At 54.0% G+C, this 17,577-nt stretch overlaps 1 protein-coding gene across 1 annotated transcript; it reads left to right on the top strand.

Moving 5' to 3' along the window:
• The first annotated feature begins 10,466 nt into the window (after nucleotides 1–10,466).
• On the top strand, nucleotides 10,467–13,809 carry LOC120387399 (C-C motif chemokine 3-like). Its single transcript, XM_039508095.1, has 3 exons — nucleotides 10,467–10,603; nucleotides 11,298–11,412; nucleotides 12,544–13,809. The coding sequence occupies exons 1-3, from the start codon at nucleotides 10,531–10,533 to the stop codon at nucleotides 12,647–12,649; spliced, it is 294 nt and encodes a 97-aa protein (XP_039364029.1). The 5' UTR covers nucleotides 10,467–10,530; the 3' UTR covers nucleotides 12,650–13,809.
• Nucleotides 13,810–17,577: the final 3,768 nt, after the last annotated feature.

The raw sequence follows: 17,577 nt of genomic DNA, 5'->3' as shown, positions 1-17,577 counted from the left end.
ATGACCCAGTGCTTCTGCTTCTGTGAGTAGGAAATTCCCCCGCCCCATTTCCTGGACAAGGATGGGCCATGTGACTATGGTGTCACTATGGAGACCCACAGATGGGCCATGGTGACTATGATGTCACTGTGGAGACCCAAGAATGGGCCATGCCACCATGGTGTGTCTACAGAAAGACCCCCCCCCCCCCCGCAATTACATTTGGCTGAAGCTGGAAGCGGATCCCAGTCATAGATCTGATGGGGGGCGAGTTCTCTCTTCCCAGCTGTGAGCCCAGGGCCCAGCCTTCCTGCTGTTGCCAGAGGTTGCTCTGGCAGAGGAAGGGAAAGCACATCTCAGATTTGGGAGGCGGCTGTGGGGCAGGGTCGGGAAGGCTGAAATGTCTGGTCCCATCAGTCATTGAACAAGCCCAGCTCCCCTCTGCCAGAGTTTGGTGGCCTGCTGTGAGATGCCATAGGTGGGAGGGGAGGGCAGCAGAAGCTGGGGAGACAGGGGTCGGAGGAGAAGGTTTCAGGGACAGGCTGTGTGGCAGGAGAAGAAAGGTCACACACTCCCTTACAGAACCTGTAACTGAACCCAGGAGTCTGAGTGGCACCATCCCTCTGCCCTCAGCAAATAGCTGTGAAACCCACTGGCAAAGTGGGTGTCTCTGTCCCCCTCTAGCCCCAGGTCCTCATGGAAGATAACAGTCTTCTACTGCTACCAGTCACTCCATTGGCTCAAGTGGTAAATATCTGTGCTGTGGATCGACAGATACCCCAGCAGTGGAGCCATGGTTGCCCAGCAGTGGCAGGGGCGAGCCGCCCAAGGGAGTACTGAAGATCCCAGATGGGACTGTACTTGCTCAGTGAGTGTTCGGTGGACTAGGGGCTGGGCACTGCAGGGAGACGCTTGCGGAGCCCATGGGTCATTGTGCCTAATGCTAACCTGTCCAGAGATAGCGGGGCCTGCGGCGGCGGGCTGGCAGTGCTTGTGCTGCCAGAGGCTGGTGCGGTCAGGGAGCTGACACCAGCCAGCACTGCCAGGGGCGCTTCGCACCCAGGGCAGGTGGTGGCGAGGTGCCTGGGAATCATCACAGGGCCCCAGATCCCTGCAGTTCTGACCCGGGTATAAAACCAGAGGCCTCTGCATGCTCATATAACGGGGTGGGGGGCGGGGTCCTGGGTCTGCTCCCACTGTCACTGGTGTAGAGCAGGGCTGAGTGGGGGAGAGCCCGGCCCAGGGGGCAGAATCCTGCTCTCGGTTACACCAGAGGGAATCCAGAGTAACTGCTCTGAAGCCAGCGGGGAGGCCCTGGATTTACACTGGCCACTGAGAGCAGAGGGCCAGATCCTTGCTGGCGTAAACAGGCAAAGGCTCATGACGCCAGTGGCGCTGCAAGCAGGAGCTACAGCGGCCCGTCCTGGATCGTTCCCTTCCCTCCCTCAGCCCTGCCTGGCCTCAGAGCTCCCCTTTGTGACTGGCCTTCGGCTGGAGGCTGCGGGGGCTCGGAGACCCCTGCTCCAAGCCCCGCTGTGTGCTGGGAGGGCCTGGCAAGGAGAATGGGAACATTCCCACCTTCCCGAACCAGAGCCGGCTCATTCCTCCTGCCCAGCCACTCTGTCCCTACGCAAACATCACGCAGCCCACCAGGAGGGCCCTTGGGGACCCACCCCGCTGGCTGGCTCCCTCCCTCAGGGCTCTCCACATCTCCTCAGGGCAAGAGGCTGGCTGTGTCTGTGCCCTTCTGATGGCTTCATCCTGCCACCAGGCCCTGGCCTGGGGTCTGTTCAGGGGCTCCCTGCCTCGCTCTCCCCTGGGCACAGCCCTGGCTGTGGGGGCTGGCTGGCTCCCAAGGGGTCGTGGGCCCGGTGGGACACACAACTCTCAGCACTCACTCAGCCAGCTCCTAGGGTTTAAGCACACGGGCTTGAGTCTCCTGTATGGGGGGAGCTTGATTGACAGAGCAAGGCTCAGGGAGAGGGAATGGAGCAGGGATGGAGACAGACACATGGATGGGGAGGCAGCAAACCAGGACTAGACAGAAAGGGAAAGGATTAATGAGGAGGACACAGGGGGAAATCGCTGATTCTGGGGTTCGTTGATAAACTCCACGAAGTGCAAAGCATCATTGGAATATCTGTGTGTATCTCATTCTGTGCCTTTATTACTGGGGACATGTGACTAAAACGGGATTGGTTGATGAATGCATCACAAGGTATTTTTATAATCCGGTAACAAAGGGATTAATTATCTGGCAGCGGAACTGGCTGCTGGGGAGAGACAGGGAGAAGGTGGAAAGAGGAGCCCAGTGCATGGAAAGGATTCCTGAGCCATGTCCTATCCCCTGCCTTTGCCATCACTTTCCTACGGTCTGGCTTGAACATCCATGCTTGTACTAATCAACAGTCTGGGGCTATCTCAGCCTTGGGGAAATGGAAATGACCAGTCCAGTCACAAATTACAAGGCCCACACGTTTCAGGGGACAATGACAGCTGAGAATGTGTGTGATTGTGTCAGACAGTGACTCAGTCAGGGGGCTACACAACACAGCAAAGCCAATCCTTCTAAGAACATAAGAATGGCCCTGCTGGGTCAGACCAAAGGTCCATCTAGCCCAGTATCTTGTCTACCGACAGTGGCCAGTGCCAAGTGCCCCAGAGGGAGTGAACCTAACAGTGATCTCTCTCCTGCCATCCATCTCCATCCCCTGACAAAGAAGAGTCTAGGGATACCATTCCTTACCCCAAATACCCAAAATTCATACTCCTGCCTCCTGGCACTCCAGCACGCAACATGGCATTTCGTTAGCCGGTGAAATGTAGACGAGCTCTATTGCCTTGACTGGAGCTCTGCCAGTTTCCACCAGCTGGGAGTGTGGGCCAACAAGAAGTGATGTAGGTCCATTGGATATCCCCTGCCACAGGAGGGCAGTAATATATCTCAGGTCAGGAAAATCGCAAGGAGCATGGTTGTCTTCGTTGAAATGGAGTAGAGCGCGCAAAGATTCAGAGGTGTTAACATGACCCAGTCACTGTCCAGCATGAAACAGTGCTAAACGAAGGTCAGGGCATGGTATACAGAGATGTCGGCCTGCTAAATACCAGGGCAAACACGCCATTAAAAATCATGTTAATCCTTTGTTAAAGGTACAGAGAAGAAGGAAAAACAACAAAAGCATTTGAAATGTAAAGTTTTGAATAAGGTTTTTGTTTTAACAACATCCCCGTTCTCTTTCCCTTTCGCTGCTGAGAATGTTTAGAAGGAAACCAGCCCTTAGCTGTATCAAAGATGGTCATAACTGCCCTGCTGGGGGAAATGAGACGTTAGCTGAGCCGGGCTGGAGCTCTTGTCCCGTTTCATAAGAGAGAAAACGAGAAAAAGCAGAAGAGGGAGAGGAAAGAGCAGCCAAGATGGAAAATGCAGCGTCTGCGTCTGGTTTACCTGGAATCTCACTGCAGGAAAAGCTCCAGCCTGGCGAATGAGCCTATCAGCCACTCCCAGACCTAGCAAACTCGGACCAGCATCAGGCTGTTTAGGACGTTGCTGTTATCTGCCTCGCTGCTCACAGGCTCACAGCGGTGTTCAAAATATACTGGCTTGGCCGGCTCAGCCAGACTCTTATTAGACAGGAGGAAAAAAGGGGAGGGATAGAGAAGAAAAGAAAGAAGGTGGGGACGAAAAGGGACCCCTGAAGGAGGTGGGGTGTTACAAAGCCTCCTGTCCCAGCGGGTGTTCGGGATACAGCCAAAGCTGGGGGAGGTGGGGCTGTCCTCTGGATCTCTCTTCCTGGCACAGTCCAGTCAAGACATCTGTCAGAGTCAGGGCACCCTAGGCCCGAAAGAGTGACCGTAAAACCCGGGGTCCCAGGAGATGGCGGGGGTGGCAGTCCTGATGGTGAATCACGCTCCTTCCTCTTCTTTCCATCAGCAATTGTTGTGTTCATTTTCCCTGTTGATATATTACAGAGTCTGTTGTTCGACCACACTTTGGTTCATTATGGAATAGACTCAAGAGACCAGATAGCCAGTGTCTGTCCGTTTTATGAATACAGTACAGGAAGAAGATTCTGTGTGATGCCAATCTCCGAAGACCTGCCTTGTACAGTGATGTTATATTCACTTTGTGCAGAAGTTGTGCCCCCCAATTTCAGCTGGGATTATGTATATGATCTCGCACGTTACACATGCTGAATGAGGGAGGGAACCTAGTGATGGAGGATGTGGAGAAAGCTAGTGTACTCAATGCTTTTTTTTTTTCTGTCTTCACAACAGACAGCAGCTCAGTCCAGAGAGCCTGCACTCAGCAGCAGGGAGGAGGAGGAGGTGACCAGCTCTCTGGGGGAGAAAGAAGTAGTTCGACTATATTTAGGAGAGCACAGGTCCATGGGGCATGGGGGGGGATGGATGCTGCATAAAGGAGGAGTTGGATTGGCGATGAGCAGCCATTGGCCATTATCTTTGAAAAAAAAAAAAAAATCATGGCGATCGGGGAGGGAAAACTGAAAACTAAAGTAAGCTAAAAAGAGAAAGGAAGAAAGAAAGAAAGAGGGAGGAGTCAGGGAACCTCCAGTCCTCAGTCAAGTCTGGAAAAATCATGGAACAGGTCCTCAAGAAAACTCAATCAAGAAAAGTGAAAGGAGGAAAGATCAGGAACAGTCAGCATGGATTCATGGATTCACAAGCCATGCTTGACAAACCTAATATGATGACCTAATGATGAGATATGAGGCTCTGTGGATGAAAGGAGTGGCTGATGTGCTATTTCTTCTTTTTTTTAGCAAAGCTTACAGTCTCATCTCACACAGTTGCCAGCAAGTTAAAGAAGTCTGGGCTGATGAATGGGATGTAAGGGGGGATAGAAATGGGGCTAATGGGTATGGGTCAATGGTTGATCAATGGTTCCATGTCTCCAGCCAGTATCAGTCATGTGTGAGTGCCCATGTGCGGTCAGGTTGGGGCATTTATCTATTCAATATCTTCATTATGGGAGGATGGTGTGGACTGCAGCACTGCAAAGTTTGGTTAAACTGGGAGACTGGGTTGGAGGACGGAGGTTAGTGAGGATAGGATGGGGGACTAGAGGGGACAGAGAGAAGGGCCAAAAAAAAAAAATGAGGTTGATGATATAAAATGCACTTAGGACGGAAGAATCCCCCACACACTTACAGACTAGGGACCGAATGGCTGGGCAGCACAGTTCTGCAAAAGGACCTAGGGGTATATGGTGGACGAAAAGCTGAATATGAGTCAAGTGTGTGCCCTTGTTGCCAGAAGAAGGCTTGCATTTTGGGTTGTATAAGTAGGGGGCACAGAGCAGATCGAGGGGATGATCATTCCCCACTCAGCACTGGAGTGAGGCCTCATTTGGAGTACTGTGTCCAGTTTGGACCCCACCACTACAAGAGAAGGATGATGGATAGAGAGAGAGAGAGGAGGGCAAGGGCAAAATGATTAGGGGGGCTGGAGACTGATGAGGAGAGGAGGAGGAGGAAGGTTTGTTTGTTCTGTTAAAGAAGAAAAGAAAAGAAGGGGATTTGATAGCTGCTTTTTTGACTGGGAAAGGGGGGGTTCAAGAGGATGGACCTAGACTGTTCTCAGTGGTGACAGACAAGAAAGTAATGGTCTCAAGTTGAGGTCAGGTTGTTTAGGTTGGGGATTAAGGAAAACACTAGGAGGGTGGTGAACTGAAATGGGTGGGAATGGGTTGGATGGGAGGTAGTGGGAGGTAGTGGAGAGTCCTAAGGTTTTTATTTTAAGGCTGACAAAGCCATGGCTTTGATGGGATGAGAGCAGTGGTCCTGCTTTGGTCCTGAGGTGAGACTAGATACCTCCTGAGGATCCCTCCCCTGAGATTGATCTCTTTACACAGCGCTCAAATCCAACGCATCAATTTGTGCCAGGTCCCTACCTGGTTCCGTTCCTTCATTATCTTTGTTTTAGATACAAATATTCCAGGCACTCAGCCTTGAGGGCTCTTCCAAAGGACATAAAATGAATGTATCCTGATTTTGGCAAGTTTCCCATCTGCTTGTGCCAAATGCTCGCTTCAGCAAATGCAGGGTGTTCTGGGATACTTGGCATAAGTGAATAGGATTATGGGCAAGGCCAGTTTAGGCTGTATCACTGTTATAATATTTGTGCTTAAAGTTATTGGTGCTTAATGCACATAAATATAATATATGGTGTGTATAATACATATTATTAATATGACAGATTTATATGCTAGCCAGCAGACGTTAGTCAACACCCCTTAGCTAATTTTCCTCCTTAAGTCTCTGTTAGTAAGGACCCCAAAAGTGAGCGATGAGTGGAATAGCCCAGTCCCTCATTATTTTGTTCCCCAGTTAAGCCTAATGTCTGACATATTCCTGTTCCCACACTTCTTTTGTTTATCAGGCACAATCTTAACACAGTCACTGAGTTACATCAGGAGGCCTTTTATTTGGACTAATTCAATCAGTTTGTCTCCCTTCATAGGATCATAGAATCTCAGGCTTGGAAGGGACCTCAGGAGATCATCTAGTCCAACCCCCTGCTCAAAGCAGGACAAATCCCCAGTTTTTTGTTTGTTTGTTTTACCCCTGTTCCCTAAATGGCCCCCTGAAGGATTGAACTCACAACCCTGGGTTTAGCAGGCCAATGCGCAAACCACTGAGCTATCCCTCCCCCTTGTCTACCTTTTCTCATCAGCAATTGTTGTTATAGGTTATTGTGCCACTTTCTGAACTTTTACTCCCTTCTTTCAGTTGAGCTCATAATTAGGGTAAATTTCTAGGCCCAGTTATCACAACAGCACTCATGGGGGATGCCCGAGTGCTAGGCTTGTGCCCAGAATACGCCCTTAGCTAGGCAGGAGCCTTGCATGTCCCTTGCATCAAGCCTTGAATGAGGGCTTGGTTCTTGCAGTTTTGCTAATTTGGCACACGTCATGTCAGATTGGGCCTCACTGGGTTGACTATGGAATCAAAGTGGGTCCCTCCCCCTCCGACATACAGACCCCTCTCACCCCGCCCCGTAGATACCCCACCCCATCCAGACCCCACAAGCACGAACTGCAACATCATTAGCAACCCCCCCCACACAAAACCAAGACAAAGAAGTTATGCAATTCACCGTGTTTATATTGAAAGAGCTGATCAGGGATTTTCAGGGGTCCTGCAGAGGTCACCAAAATGTACTAACAATAGATCCCAATGGTTTTCTGATGGGAGGAAGTGTCCATAAATAGACCCGGCCCAGATTTGATCCAGCGGGTTCATTCCGACGGAATGAGGTTGTCACTACAGCTGGTAAGGGAATGGAGTTCTGTTCTGTGATAAATGAAGTGTGTGTGTGGGGGGGGAGCTCCCTTTTATAGACACCCAGCCAGCCAGTTACCTATAAAGTCCCTGTTGGTGTCTCCCCTTAAAAATAAGCCCCCCAGGTAAAGGAAAGGGAGTGGGCACCTGACCAAACTTGCCAATGGGAAGTCTGGAGCTCTTTAAAATGGGGGGGAAGCTTTCCCTTTGTCTCTCTGCTGTTCTCTCTGGGCAGGGGCAGCAGCAATGCTGTGTAAAGTTTGGACCAGGCATGAAAAATCATCTTCCATCCCTAGCAGGATTCACCGGGACAGGGAATGTTCAGCTAGACGTGATCAGGTTTATTTCTTTATTTTGGCTTGTGGATTTCCTCTGTGCTAAGCTCAGGTATTTTTGTTTTCTTTTGTAACGTTAAGCTGGACCCCAGGGAGCCATTCCTGGTGTTTAAACCCTTTTTGGTTGGTTTATAAAATCTAGCAAAAGCCTGATGTTCCAGATGTGTTTCCGTTCTTCTTTTTTTTTTAATAAAAATGTACTTTTTTTAAGAACCTGGTTTTGTGTCTTAAAATGTCCATGCGTGTTTTTCAGTTAGCTGGTAGCAACAGCTGGATTTTCCTTTTGCTTGTTTTCTTTCTCGGCTTCCCCAAGGGAGGGGTGGAAAAGCCGAGGGACGCCAGAGAAAACTTCCCAAGTGAGTGTTTGCAGGATTTGCAAGAGACAGTTTTTCACTTGAGCGACGGCAGCGTTTACCAAGCCAAGGTCAGAGAAAAGCTGTAACCTTGGGAGGTTAATACAAGCCTGGAGCAGCCAGTATTAATTTTTAGAATCCTTGCAGGCCCCCACCTTCTGCACTCGACACGCCAGAGTGGGGATTCAGCCTTGACATGTTCGTTCCCATGAAATTTTCCCATGAAGATGGAAACGTTTCTGGGTTTGCAGAAGGCTTCCCCGCCCTCCACCGAAAAAAAAAACTTTTTTGGTTTTTCTTTGAAAAGACAAATTCTGAAAAGATCACTGGCTTGGGCAACTGGAAACGGAAACATTTCATCTGATAACCCGCAAGCTTGGGGCTGTGCAGGGGGGATTAGCCAGGGGGCCTGTTCCCAGGTGTCGAGGGGAGGCCTTGCCCCGACTGCAGGGAGAGCTGGCTCTGGCCCTTGCTGGGCGGAGCAAGGAGGGTGTTTTATGGGAGTCAGCTAGCACCAACCAGTATCATCTGCTGCCACCACGGCCAGGCACCGGAATTCACCATCACCGCCGCGCCTTCCTTAGCCCGACGCTGGGCAAACAAGAAAAGGGAACCAGACATATGGCTGAGCCAACAACTCCTGGAGTGTGAGCTTCACAGTCCGGTCTTCTCCTGTCCAACAGCGCACGTCCTCCCCATTCCGTTCGCTCTCGTTCCTGACCTTCCTGGCGTCCGTCGAAGCGAGGCTGAAAGCAGGCCTGGATTGAAAACCGTTGGGCCCTCTGCACTGTGGAGATGGGGCACCCCCACCGTCTGTAAACTAAACAGCAAAGCACCCCTGCCCCCTATATACCCCACCCAGACCCCTGAATGCCCCTCCCAGGTTACACGTACCCCTCCCCACATGACCCCAGAATGCCCCTTTCTCCCCACCCCAGACCCAGACCCCCAAAAGCCCCTCCCACCCCACATATACCTCACCAACCCTCCACCAGCCCCACTTATCCTGACTGCCCCCCACATACCCCAGCTGCCCTCTCAAGGCCAGCCTCAATGCCTCAACCCCACTGGCCATAACCCCTCACCGCACTGTCGCCCCCCGTGCTCCCCACTCACCCCAGAGCCTGCCACCTTCCTGCCCTCCCCCCGCCCCGGCTCATTGCTTTGGCCCCATCCTGGGCTAAAGCGACTCCTCCTGATCCCAGCCACCCAGCTCCACTGCCTGTGCACTCCCATAGCCCCGCGCTGCTCAGCCACCCCTCACCTGCCCCTTGTCATGACCAAGGGGTGGCCGGCCAAACTGGAGCAAATGGCGGTGCGGTTCTGCGCAGTTGTCTTCTTTCCTGGTGATTGGGGTCCCCCCGAGATGAGGGCCCCGTGCAAGTGCCTGATCATGCCCTGGTTAGCCCAAGCCTGGCCGAAACAGCCTCCAGGACGCAGCATGGCAGGCCCAGAGGGCGTGAGCGGCCCGGCCCAGTGCTGCTGAGAGGTGACTGGAAACCTCCAGGTGCCACCCAAGGCAAGTGAGATGGGCCAGAGTTGACCTGATTGAGGCTGACTTGCCTTCACCTGAGATGTTCCTGCAGGTGAACAGCAAGGGTCCAGCCCAGCTGCTGCACGTCCACAGAGCTCCCCCTGCATCAGTGGACAAGGGTGTGGGGTCCTGAGACTTTACGTCCAGGGTCGGGGATTCTCCTCACGCTTGACCGTCCTTGCGCCCAGGCCTAGCCCTTGCTCACACTCCTGCTGGATCGAGGTCACAGCTATCCACGTGGTAACAAGCGAAGCTACACAGACAGATCCATGGTTCTCCACGCTCCACACTCAGCTCGGGGGTTTGTGACATTTACAACTAGACATGACAAGGGGTCAGAAGTTATGGAGGTGGAAACAATCATTGGTAACCCTGTGTTTCTCTGGGTGTGCTTTGCTGCGGTGACTCAAGGGTTAATGAGTTTGAGAGCACAGGCACCTGCCCTAAGCTATGTGCCTTCCTTGTGCAGACATCCTGTAAGGTCCCTTCGGCCCAGGGGATCTGGAGGGGGCCTAAGCTACAAGGATGCTGCATAGAAATGCAGAGCCATTCTCCTGACTCACACCGACCATCAGACCAGTTGGAACCTCTTAGCTCAAACTCCAGAGCACAAAAGTGCGTGAGGCTAGGGGCACGGACAAAGGGGGCTGCAGGGAGAAACCCTAGGAACAGCAAAGCTCAGGCAGAAGATAATGTTTGCGGTTACAGTTTAAGCTGACAATAACAAGGCGAGCTCCTGGCTGCAGGACAGTTTGGAGGGCCTCCAGCACTAGAAGCAGAGGAGACACATCACTCCTTCACCAGGATCATTTGGGAAAGAAAGAAAATCCCCATCTCTCTGTGGATTGAGAAATGGATATTGGCTGGTTCCTCCCCGTCCACGCATGCAGCTGAAGCCGGATCCTTTCCCATCCGCCCACAGCAGACCACCCCGATAAAAGCAGCCCGGGGAGGCAGATCCAGCCAGAAGGCTCCTCTGCAGCTGAATCCTGCTCACTGGCCCCAGCAGGACCCTCCTCCATCTCACCATGGCAAAGGCAACTGGGCTTATCTGCGTGCTTCTCCTGCTGGCTTCGTTCTGCTGCCAGAGCCTGGCTCAGAGTGAGTACAGGTGCCCTCTGCCGCCGTCTCCATGGGGAGACAGGACCTGGGTCAGGAAGCACCATGGGATCTCAGTGCAGAGTCAAGATGGGGAGAGATGTCAGGGCATGGCTGGGATATGGGGGGGCAGGACACAGGGGTCCCAGACTGCCCCTCACCAGATGGTCCCATTCTCTGAACACTGCACATGCAGAGTGACTCTGTGACAATGGCACCATGGGGCGGTGGGTCCCTCTTGGGGACTCTGGCTCAAACAGGCTCAGGTTATGGGGAGGAGCTGCTCTGAGCGGCAGACTCTGCCTGGACTCTGCAAATCCAGGAGCCACTGACGGTTTCCTCAGGAGTGAGGATCCTGCCAGGACAGCTGAGCTGGCAGGCATGTGGCTGAGGCAGAGCAGAGCCCTCCCATCGAGGTGTATTAGCTCCACAGTGTTCACTAGGGCAAACTTCTTCTGGCGGCTCCGGTCAATAGGGCAGGCTCTGATTTACGCCGGCTGAGAATGTGCTAACCCAGAGGGGTTATCACGGGGAGAGCTGAGTGAGGGGAGAATCGGACCCAAGCTACTGCGACCTAGGGCCACAATTAGCCAGCCAGCCAGCAACAGCTCAGGCAGATGCTCTGGGCCCATTCAGGGGATATGGGGTCCCATCTAGGCAACCTCACCCTCATGCGAGCTGCTTTCTGCCCCATTAGAGGCTCCTGGCGCACCGAACAAGTGCTGCTTCAAGTTCCAGACAAGCAGGATCAAGAAAGGCAACATCGTTGGCTGGTTCCTCACCAACCCCGAGTGCTCCTACCCAGCCGTGGTGTGAGTATCCCCACACACAGGGTCCCGGGGGATGAGAGAGACGCAGGGGAGGGGACAGAGAGAGGGAGGAACACAGCTGGCCAGAAGGAGGAGAGTGTGACAGTGAGGGGATTAATGTGGGGCGCACTAGGGGAGGGGTCGATGCCGTGCACTAGCCCCAGAGCCGGCTGATGCAGCTGCACAGACGAGGGCTCCTTGCAAATGCTGGGACACCCTGTAGCCAAACATCCCCGGCCTTTCCTGCTGTTCCCTGGGACGTCCCAGCCCAGGCCACCTCTGTCCTGCACTCGGATCTTAGCCCTGCCCCATGGGATTGCCAGCTCTCAGCCCCTGAACAAGCACCAACCCTGCAGCCTTTGCTGGGGCAGAGGGAGACATTTGGGCTGCTTAGAATCCAGGTCCTGGCTTTCCTGTGAGGTGGCTCACGAGGACACTGGAGTAGCCTGGCTGTGGCTCTTCGAGCAGTTAAAGGCTCATTTCAGCAGGCACTCTGCTCCCAGAGACGGCCAACATCAGCCGTGGGGAGATGAGTTCCCTCTCCAGCCATTATAATTGGAGATATACCAATCTCCTAGAGCTGGAAGGGACCTTGAAAGGTCATTGAGTCCAGCCCCCTGCCTTCACTAGCAGGACCAATTTCTGCCCCGGATTCCTAAGTAGCCTCCTCAAAGATTGAGCTCACAACCCTGGGTTTAGCAGGCCAATGCTCAAACCACTGAGCTATCCCTCCTGCCCATTCCTACAGCTCTGCCGGGCCTGACCCTGCTCTCACGCCTCCCGGTGTAAATCAGGAGCCGCCCCATTGCAGTCAGGGAAGTGGCTCAGGTGTAAAACCCAGTCCCGGGGCCAGGTCACCAATGGCTCGGCCTCGGCGCACACAGCTGGGGAAGGGTTCTTGGGTGAGCTCAGCAGACAATGTGAGCCCGATGCGCCGAGCTCTTTGGCCAATCTGGCCCCAGCTTTGGGGGCTGGCTGAGCGTTTCAAAGTCATATGGAGCCAAGTCCCATTGACTTGGGCACCTTTGAAACTCTCCCCTGCGGAGCCCTTCGGAAAATTGGTGCCCTCGTCATTCTAACAGTGCTCAGTCTCAACACAGCCCCTCGCTAACCCAGCTCCTCCTGCTCCTGCAGATTCAAGACTCGAATGGGCAAAGAGATCTGTGCCAACCCTGACAAGCGGTGGGTGAAGAAATACCAGGGGTTCTTCCAGCCGAATTCCCTGTCTGTCCCCAGCTAGACGAGCCGGGAGGGGAGAATCCTGGAGACCAGCCCCCAGCTCTGTAACCCACACACGCAGCTGCAAACGTCCCTTGCTAGCTTGACTTTTAAGCCTTTAACAGAAACCTGCTTCTTTTGTCCTACCCTGGTGCAGGATCTGAAACTCCAGGGGAGCCGCTCCCGGCTCTCTGACTCAGCCCATCTCAGGGGACGGCTGTGGGCACAGAAAGTGGCGCCTGATGTTGCTGGCAGCTCTGCTGGGATGCAGCGTCTCCAGCTGGGTTTAGCAGCCCCCCGAGTGCACCTCCTCCAACAAGGTCCCCATGGGGTGTGTGTCTGTACCACGGCGGGGTCACCTCCTGGGGGGGGGGCTTTGCAAAACCGTCTAGGGGAGCAGATGTTCTGTTCTCATGGGAAACAGGGTGCCCAGATCCCTCAGCAGTTTTAAAATTCCCAGCCCTACCCTGCAGGCCCAGATTGTAGCCTGGTTAGACCAGGCCGTCCTCCTCCCCATGGCCCAGCAGGAGAGTTCCTTCCAGGGACCTGGGACAACCTCCCGGTCTCCTCGGTAGCCACCAGCACAGGAAGGGCCCGTTCCCACAGGACAGTGATGCAGGCAGGAGTTCAGGAGCCCACAGACACGTGTCTGTTAAGGCTGGCACAAGGGGAAAACTCCCCTGAGCTCCCCCAGAGCCATGGCCTGGCACGCTTGTCCTTCCCCCCGGGGACGAGCCGCCCCCTTGAGGCTCTTCTCCAGAGCTGTGTCCCACCTGGTCTGCAAAGCCCCGCAGGCGACCCTGCCCCAGCCCGGTACAAACCCCTGAGCAGTGACGCAGACAGCAGGTGACGGCATCCAGCCGAGCAGAGGGAACAGGGAGCAGCTGTGTTGCCTCATGCTATGCAGACTCAGTGAAACACGTCCCCGCCAAGCCAGTGAGGGAGACACCCAGCCAGACGCTGTTAGCTAAACAACGCTTCCTGCGCAGATCCCACGTCCCCCTGACTTTTTAGTATCGTTCTGGGGTAAGAAATGTCAAACACAATGCTGCAAGCTTCATATGTACCTGCGTGTAAGCATATGGGTGCGTACGTGGGCATTTGATTCTGGAAAGGCCTCGCAATACTGTTGTTGGCTTCCTCGTCTATGTATCAAAATATACAAATATATAAACCATGAAATCAGTGAAGCGTTTGTGCCAGTTTGGGGGATCTGATGACTCCGGTGGGTTTGTAAAATCGCTGTGTCATTGAATGCACCAGTGGCTATGGAGCCAGTCATCTGTCACCTCCCTCCCAGATCAGGGACTGTGGAGAGTCATTAGCAGCCATTGAAATGGAAGCGCGGTAGCATGGCTGAAGCCTGGGGGAACCAGTTGGCCCAAGTTTGTCTGCAGGGATGGGGGTTGGTGAAAGGTCCCCAGAAGGGGAACTAGCATGTAAAATCTCCGAGGAGCCCACGCTGGGACCGGGAGAGGAACAAAGCGACAGGCTCTTGGAGGGAGAGGGAACTGTTTGACTTGGAGAGGAGGCGAGAGGAAGCTGCCTGGAGAGGTCAGTGAGGTTCGGGAGAGAAGCCTGACCTGGAGATGTGGAGTCCCAGGATGGAGCAGGAACCCCGAAAGGACCCGGATTCAGATCCTGAAGAATGCTCTGAATGATGAGGAATGGGAGGCAGGGATCCACGCGCTGGTGTTTTGTATTTTGCCTGGATCTGCACATCTCTTATGCTGTCTAAAGTGAAGTGTGATTGTGTTAGAAACCGCACGCAAGGTCTCTGCCTGCTTCAACCGTGGTGTGTCCCTGCAGGGGTTAACTGTTCGCCGGGTGCCTGCAGGATGGAGCTCCGGGAGGGGTGTGCCCAGGCTGCTGGGGGAGCTGGCAAGAGTCTCAGGGCTCAGAAGAGGGCGCTAGATGGAGGATCGGCACCCTGGGAACGTGTCTTGAGACCCAAAGCCAGAGGCAGTGTCTGGCCTGGGCTCAGACTCAACATGCCCAAAGCACCTGGGTCCAGCGTTGGGACGCAAACACAGCAGCCTGGCGAGTGTCCGGAGGGGGCGCTTGACCGGGGCTGGGGCAATGGAGAGCTGAACACCCAGCCAGGCGCTCGGTGCAATGGGGCTCTGCTCTGGGTGGGTCTCTGGGTGTCACTGGGTACAAATTATCCTAACCGCCAATGCTCCCCTCACTGGCCTCTTCCCCCCAGGCTTTGTCTGGCTCTGAGGGCCCAGGATCTTCCACCCTCACTGGGCCGGCCCTTCCGCCAGGCGTATCCACAGAAACAGGGGCCTGCTCGCTATGTAAGGTACTGCCCTGTGTGCGGGTGTAGTGTACACCCCCCCAAACACACACACTGTGCTGTACCCACACAGCCACAAACACACACGCTGTGCTGTACACACGCCCAGCTGCCCCCAAACACACACACACACACACACACACTGTGCTGTAAACACACAGCCACAAACACACACACTGTGCTGTACACACCCCCAGCTGCCTCCAAACACACACACACACACACACACAAACACACACACTGTGCTGTACACACCCACACACTGTGCTGTACACACTGACACCCAAACACACACACTGTGCTGTACACACACACACACACACACACACACACACACACTGTGCTGTACACACACACACACACACACAAACACACACACTGTGCTGTACACACCCACACACTGTGCTGTACACACTGACACCCAAACACACACACTGTGCTGTACACACACACACCACACACACAGAGTGCTACACACACACACAAACACACACACTGTGCTGTACACACTCCCAACCCCCCTCAAACACACACACTGTGCTGTACACACACACACAAACACAAACACACACACTGTGCTGTACACACACACATAAACACACTGTGCTGTACACACCCCTATCTGCCCCCAAACACACACACTGTGCTGAACACACCCACACACACACTGTGCTGTACACACACAAACACAAACGCACACCACTGTGCTGTACACCCCTCCAAACACACACACTGTGCTGTACACACTCCCACCTGCCCCCAGACACACACACTGTGCTGTACACACACCCCCAAAACACACACACTGTGCTGTACACACACACACACAGACTGTTCTTTACACACCCACACCCACCCACACCCACAAACACACTGTTCTTTACACACCCACACCCACAAACACACACACTGTGCTGAACACACACCCACACTCACAAACACACACACACACACACACACACACTGCTGAACACACCCAGCTACAAACACACACACTGTGCTGTACACACACACACACACACACACACACACACACCCCTACAAACCCTGCTCTCCCCTTGCCAGGTCTCGAGCCTGCATCCACTGTCTATACTGCTGTGTTTGTTCCTGTAGCGTGAGCCCGACTCAGCTGACCTGGGCTCTGAGCCTCACTGCAGTGGGTCTTGCTGCTTGGTGGATGTGCCCTGTGGATGCCAGGGCGCCCTGGGAGAGGGCAATCCTTGCTGGCAGATGCTAGCCGGGTTCCCTGCTCTGGGTGCCGGCGGATTGTGTCTGAGGGGGAGGCTGCAGCCCGTCCCCATCTAGCTCCCAGCCCAGCCTCACTGCACTGAGAACCCCTGTCCATGGTGCCAGGAGATCTGAGCCGAGCCCTGCTGCGGTGCTGGAAAGCAGCGGGGCCTAGCGGGGATACAGCTGCACCGGGCACAGGGCTAGGGAGGGGTGAGGCAGGGGCTCAGCTTTTCTCTCTGAGCAGGAGCCAGTTATCCCAGGACAGCGCTCGGTTCCTCTGGCGTCTCCACCAGACTCCGGGCAGGGTTTAGAGCCAATATCGCCCTGCCACAGCGTTTCCCTGTGAGCCAGATTTCCTGACAGGGACTGACCTACCTCACACGGAAAGGTGAACACATGCGGTGTCCCGCAGCTAGGCAGGGACCCACACCAAACAGCCCCGAGCTGCGGGAAGGTGGCCCCTAGCACAGGCTGGGCCAGAACCATGGATCTGTCTGATCTAGGCAGAGCTGGAAATGCCACCTATTAAGGTTGCCCAACACTTTTTATTCAAAGTCCGTGTTTTCATTTGCTCAGCATTTCCCCAAACTTTAACCATTTCGGCATAAATTTCCCAGGCCAGGTGTCTGCCTACGGCTGATTTTTTCTGGAGAGTTTCATTGAAAACAATTTCAGCCAGTTCTGACGACGAGGTTGGGAAAACGCAACCGTCTGTCAGTCACTGTCCCATGGCGAAGCGACGGGGCTCAGCGCAGGGGTGTGGCGTTCGGCTGAGGGGGTGCCCTTGGGACAGAGAGAGTTGCGTTTTGTGAAAACCTGCCCTTGGTTAGCTCAGTTACAATCCTCTTGAGAACTCACTGGCAGTTGTTAGAATTTTTTCAGCTGGGCAAAACACTCTCATTTGCTCCAACCTTGTTACTGGAAACGACGGAACCGTTTTTGCGGAGACTTGCCAATCAAATTCAGCCTGGGGCAGACAACCGGCATGGGGAAAATTCAGCCAAAACGGTTAACGGCCTGTCTGGTTTCCAAATGCTTTAAAGAAGTGCCCACAGCCTCACGATACACGTGCCACACGCGTCTGTCTGGTGTACACAAGAGTCTCATTCCTTGGAGGCCATTTTGATGCCTACCTACCGGATCTGTGTGTGCAGCTAGGTATTTAGTGGCCGGATTCTGCTTGCTGACACATGGGTGTAAATCTGGAGTCTTTCCATTGGAGTCCATGGCACTTCACTGCATTTACACCATGAAACGACAGCAGGATTTTGCTCCTGGACATCTAAACAGCTTGACCTGCACCCCAAAAATATTGTGAGGGTATCACCCTCCCAAGGGGGTGGGGCTTTCTCCTCCTCTCGCATCCTGGACGCATAACAGGGAAATGAAGCTGCTACTTCTGCCACTGCAGGGTTTCAGGC

This window comes from Mauremys reevesii, linkage group 20 (assembly GCF_016161935.1).
Source record: "Mauremys reevesii isolate NIE-2019 linkage group 20, ASM1616193v1, whole genome shotgun sequence".
In the NCBI taxonomy this organism is placed as follows: Eukaryota; Metazoa; Chordata; order Testudines; family Geoemydidae; genus Mauremys; species Mauremys reevesii.
The sequence above is the reverse complement of the archived record's forward strand: the minus strand, read 5'-3'. Positions and strand labels throughout refer to the sequence as shown.

Excerpts from the sequence above, each read along its gene's own strand:
- LOC120387399 (XM_039508095.1), top strand. The coding sequence starts at position 10,531 with ATGGCAAAGGCAACTGGGCTTATCTGCGTGCTTCTCCTGCTGGCTTCG. Across the intron at positions 10,604-11,297 it reads CTGCCAGAGCCTGGCTCAGA|AGGCTCCTGGCGCACCGAAC; the intron begins GTGAGTACAGGT and ends CTGCCCCATTAG. Across the intron at positions 11,413-12,543 it reads TGCTCCTACCCAGCCGTGGT|ATTCAAGACTCGAATGGGCA; the intron begins GTGAGTATCCCC and ends CTGCTCCTGCAG.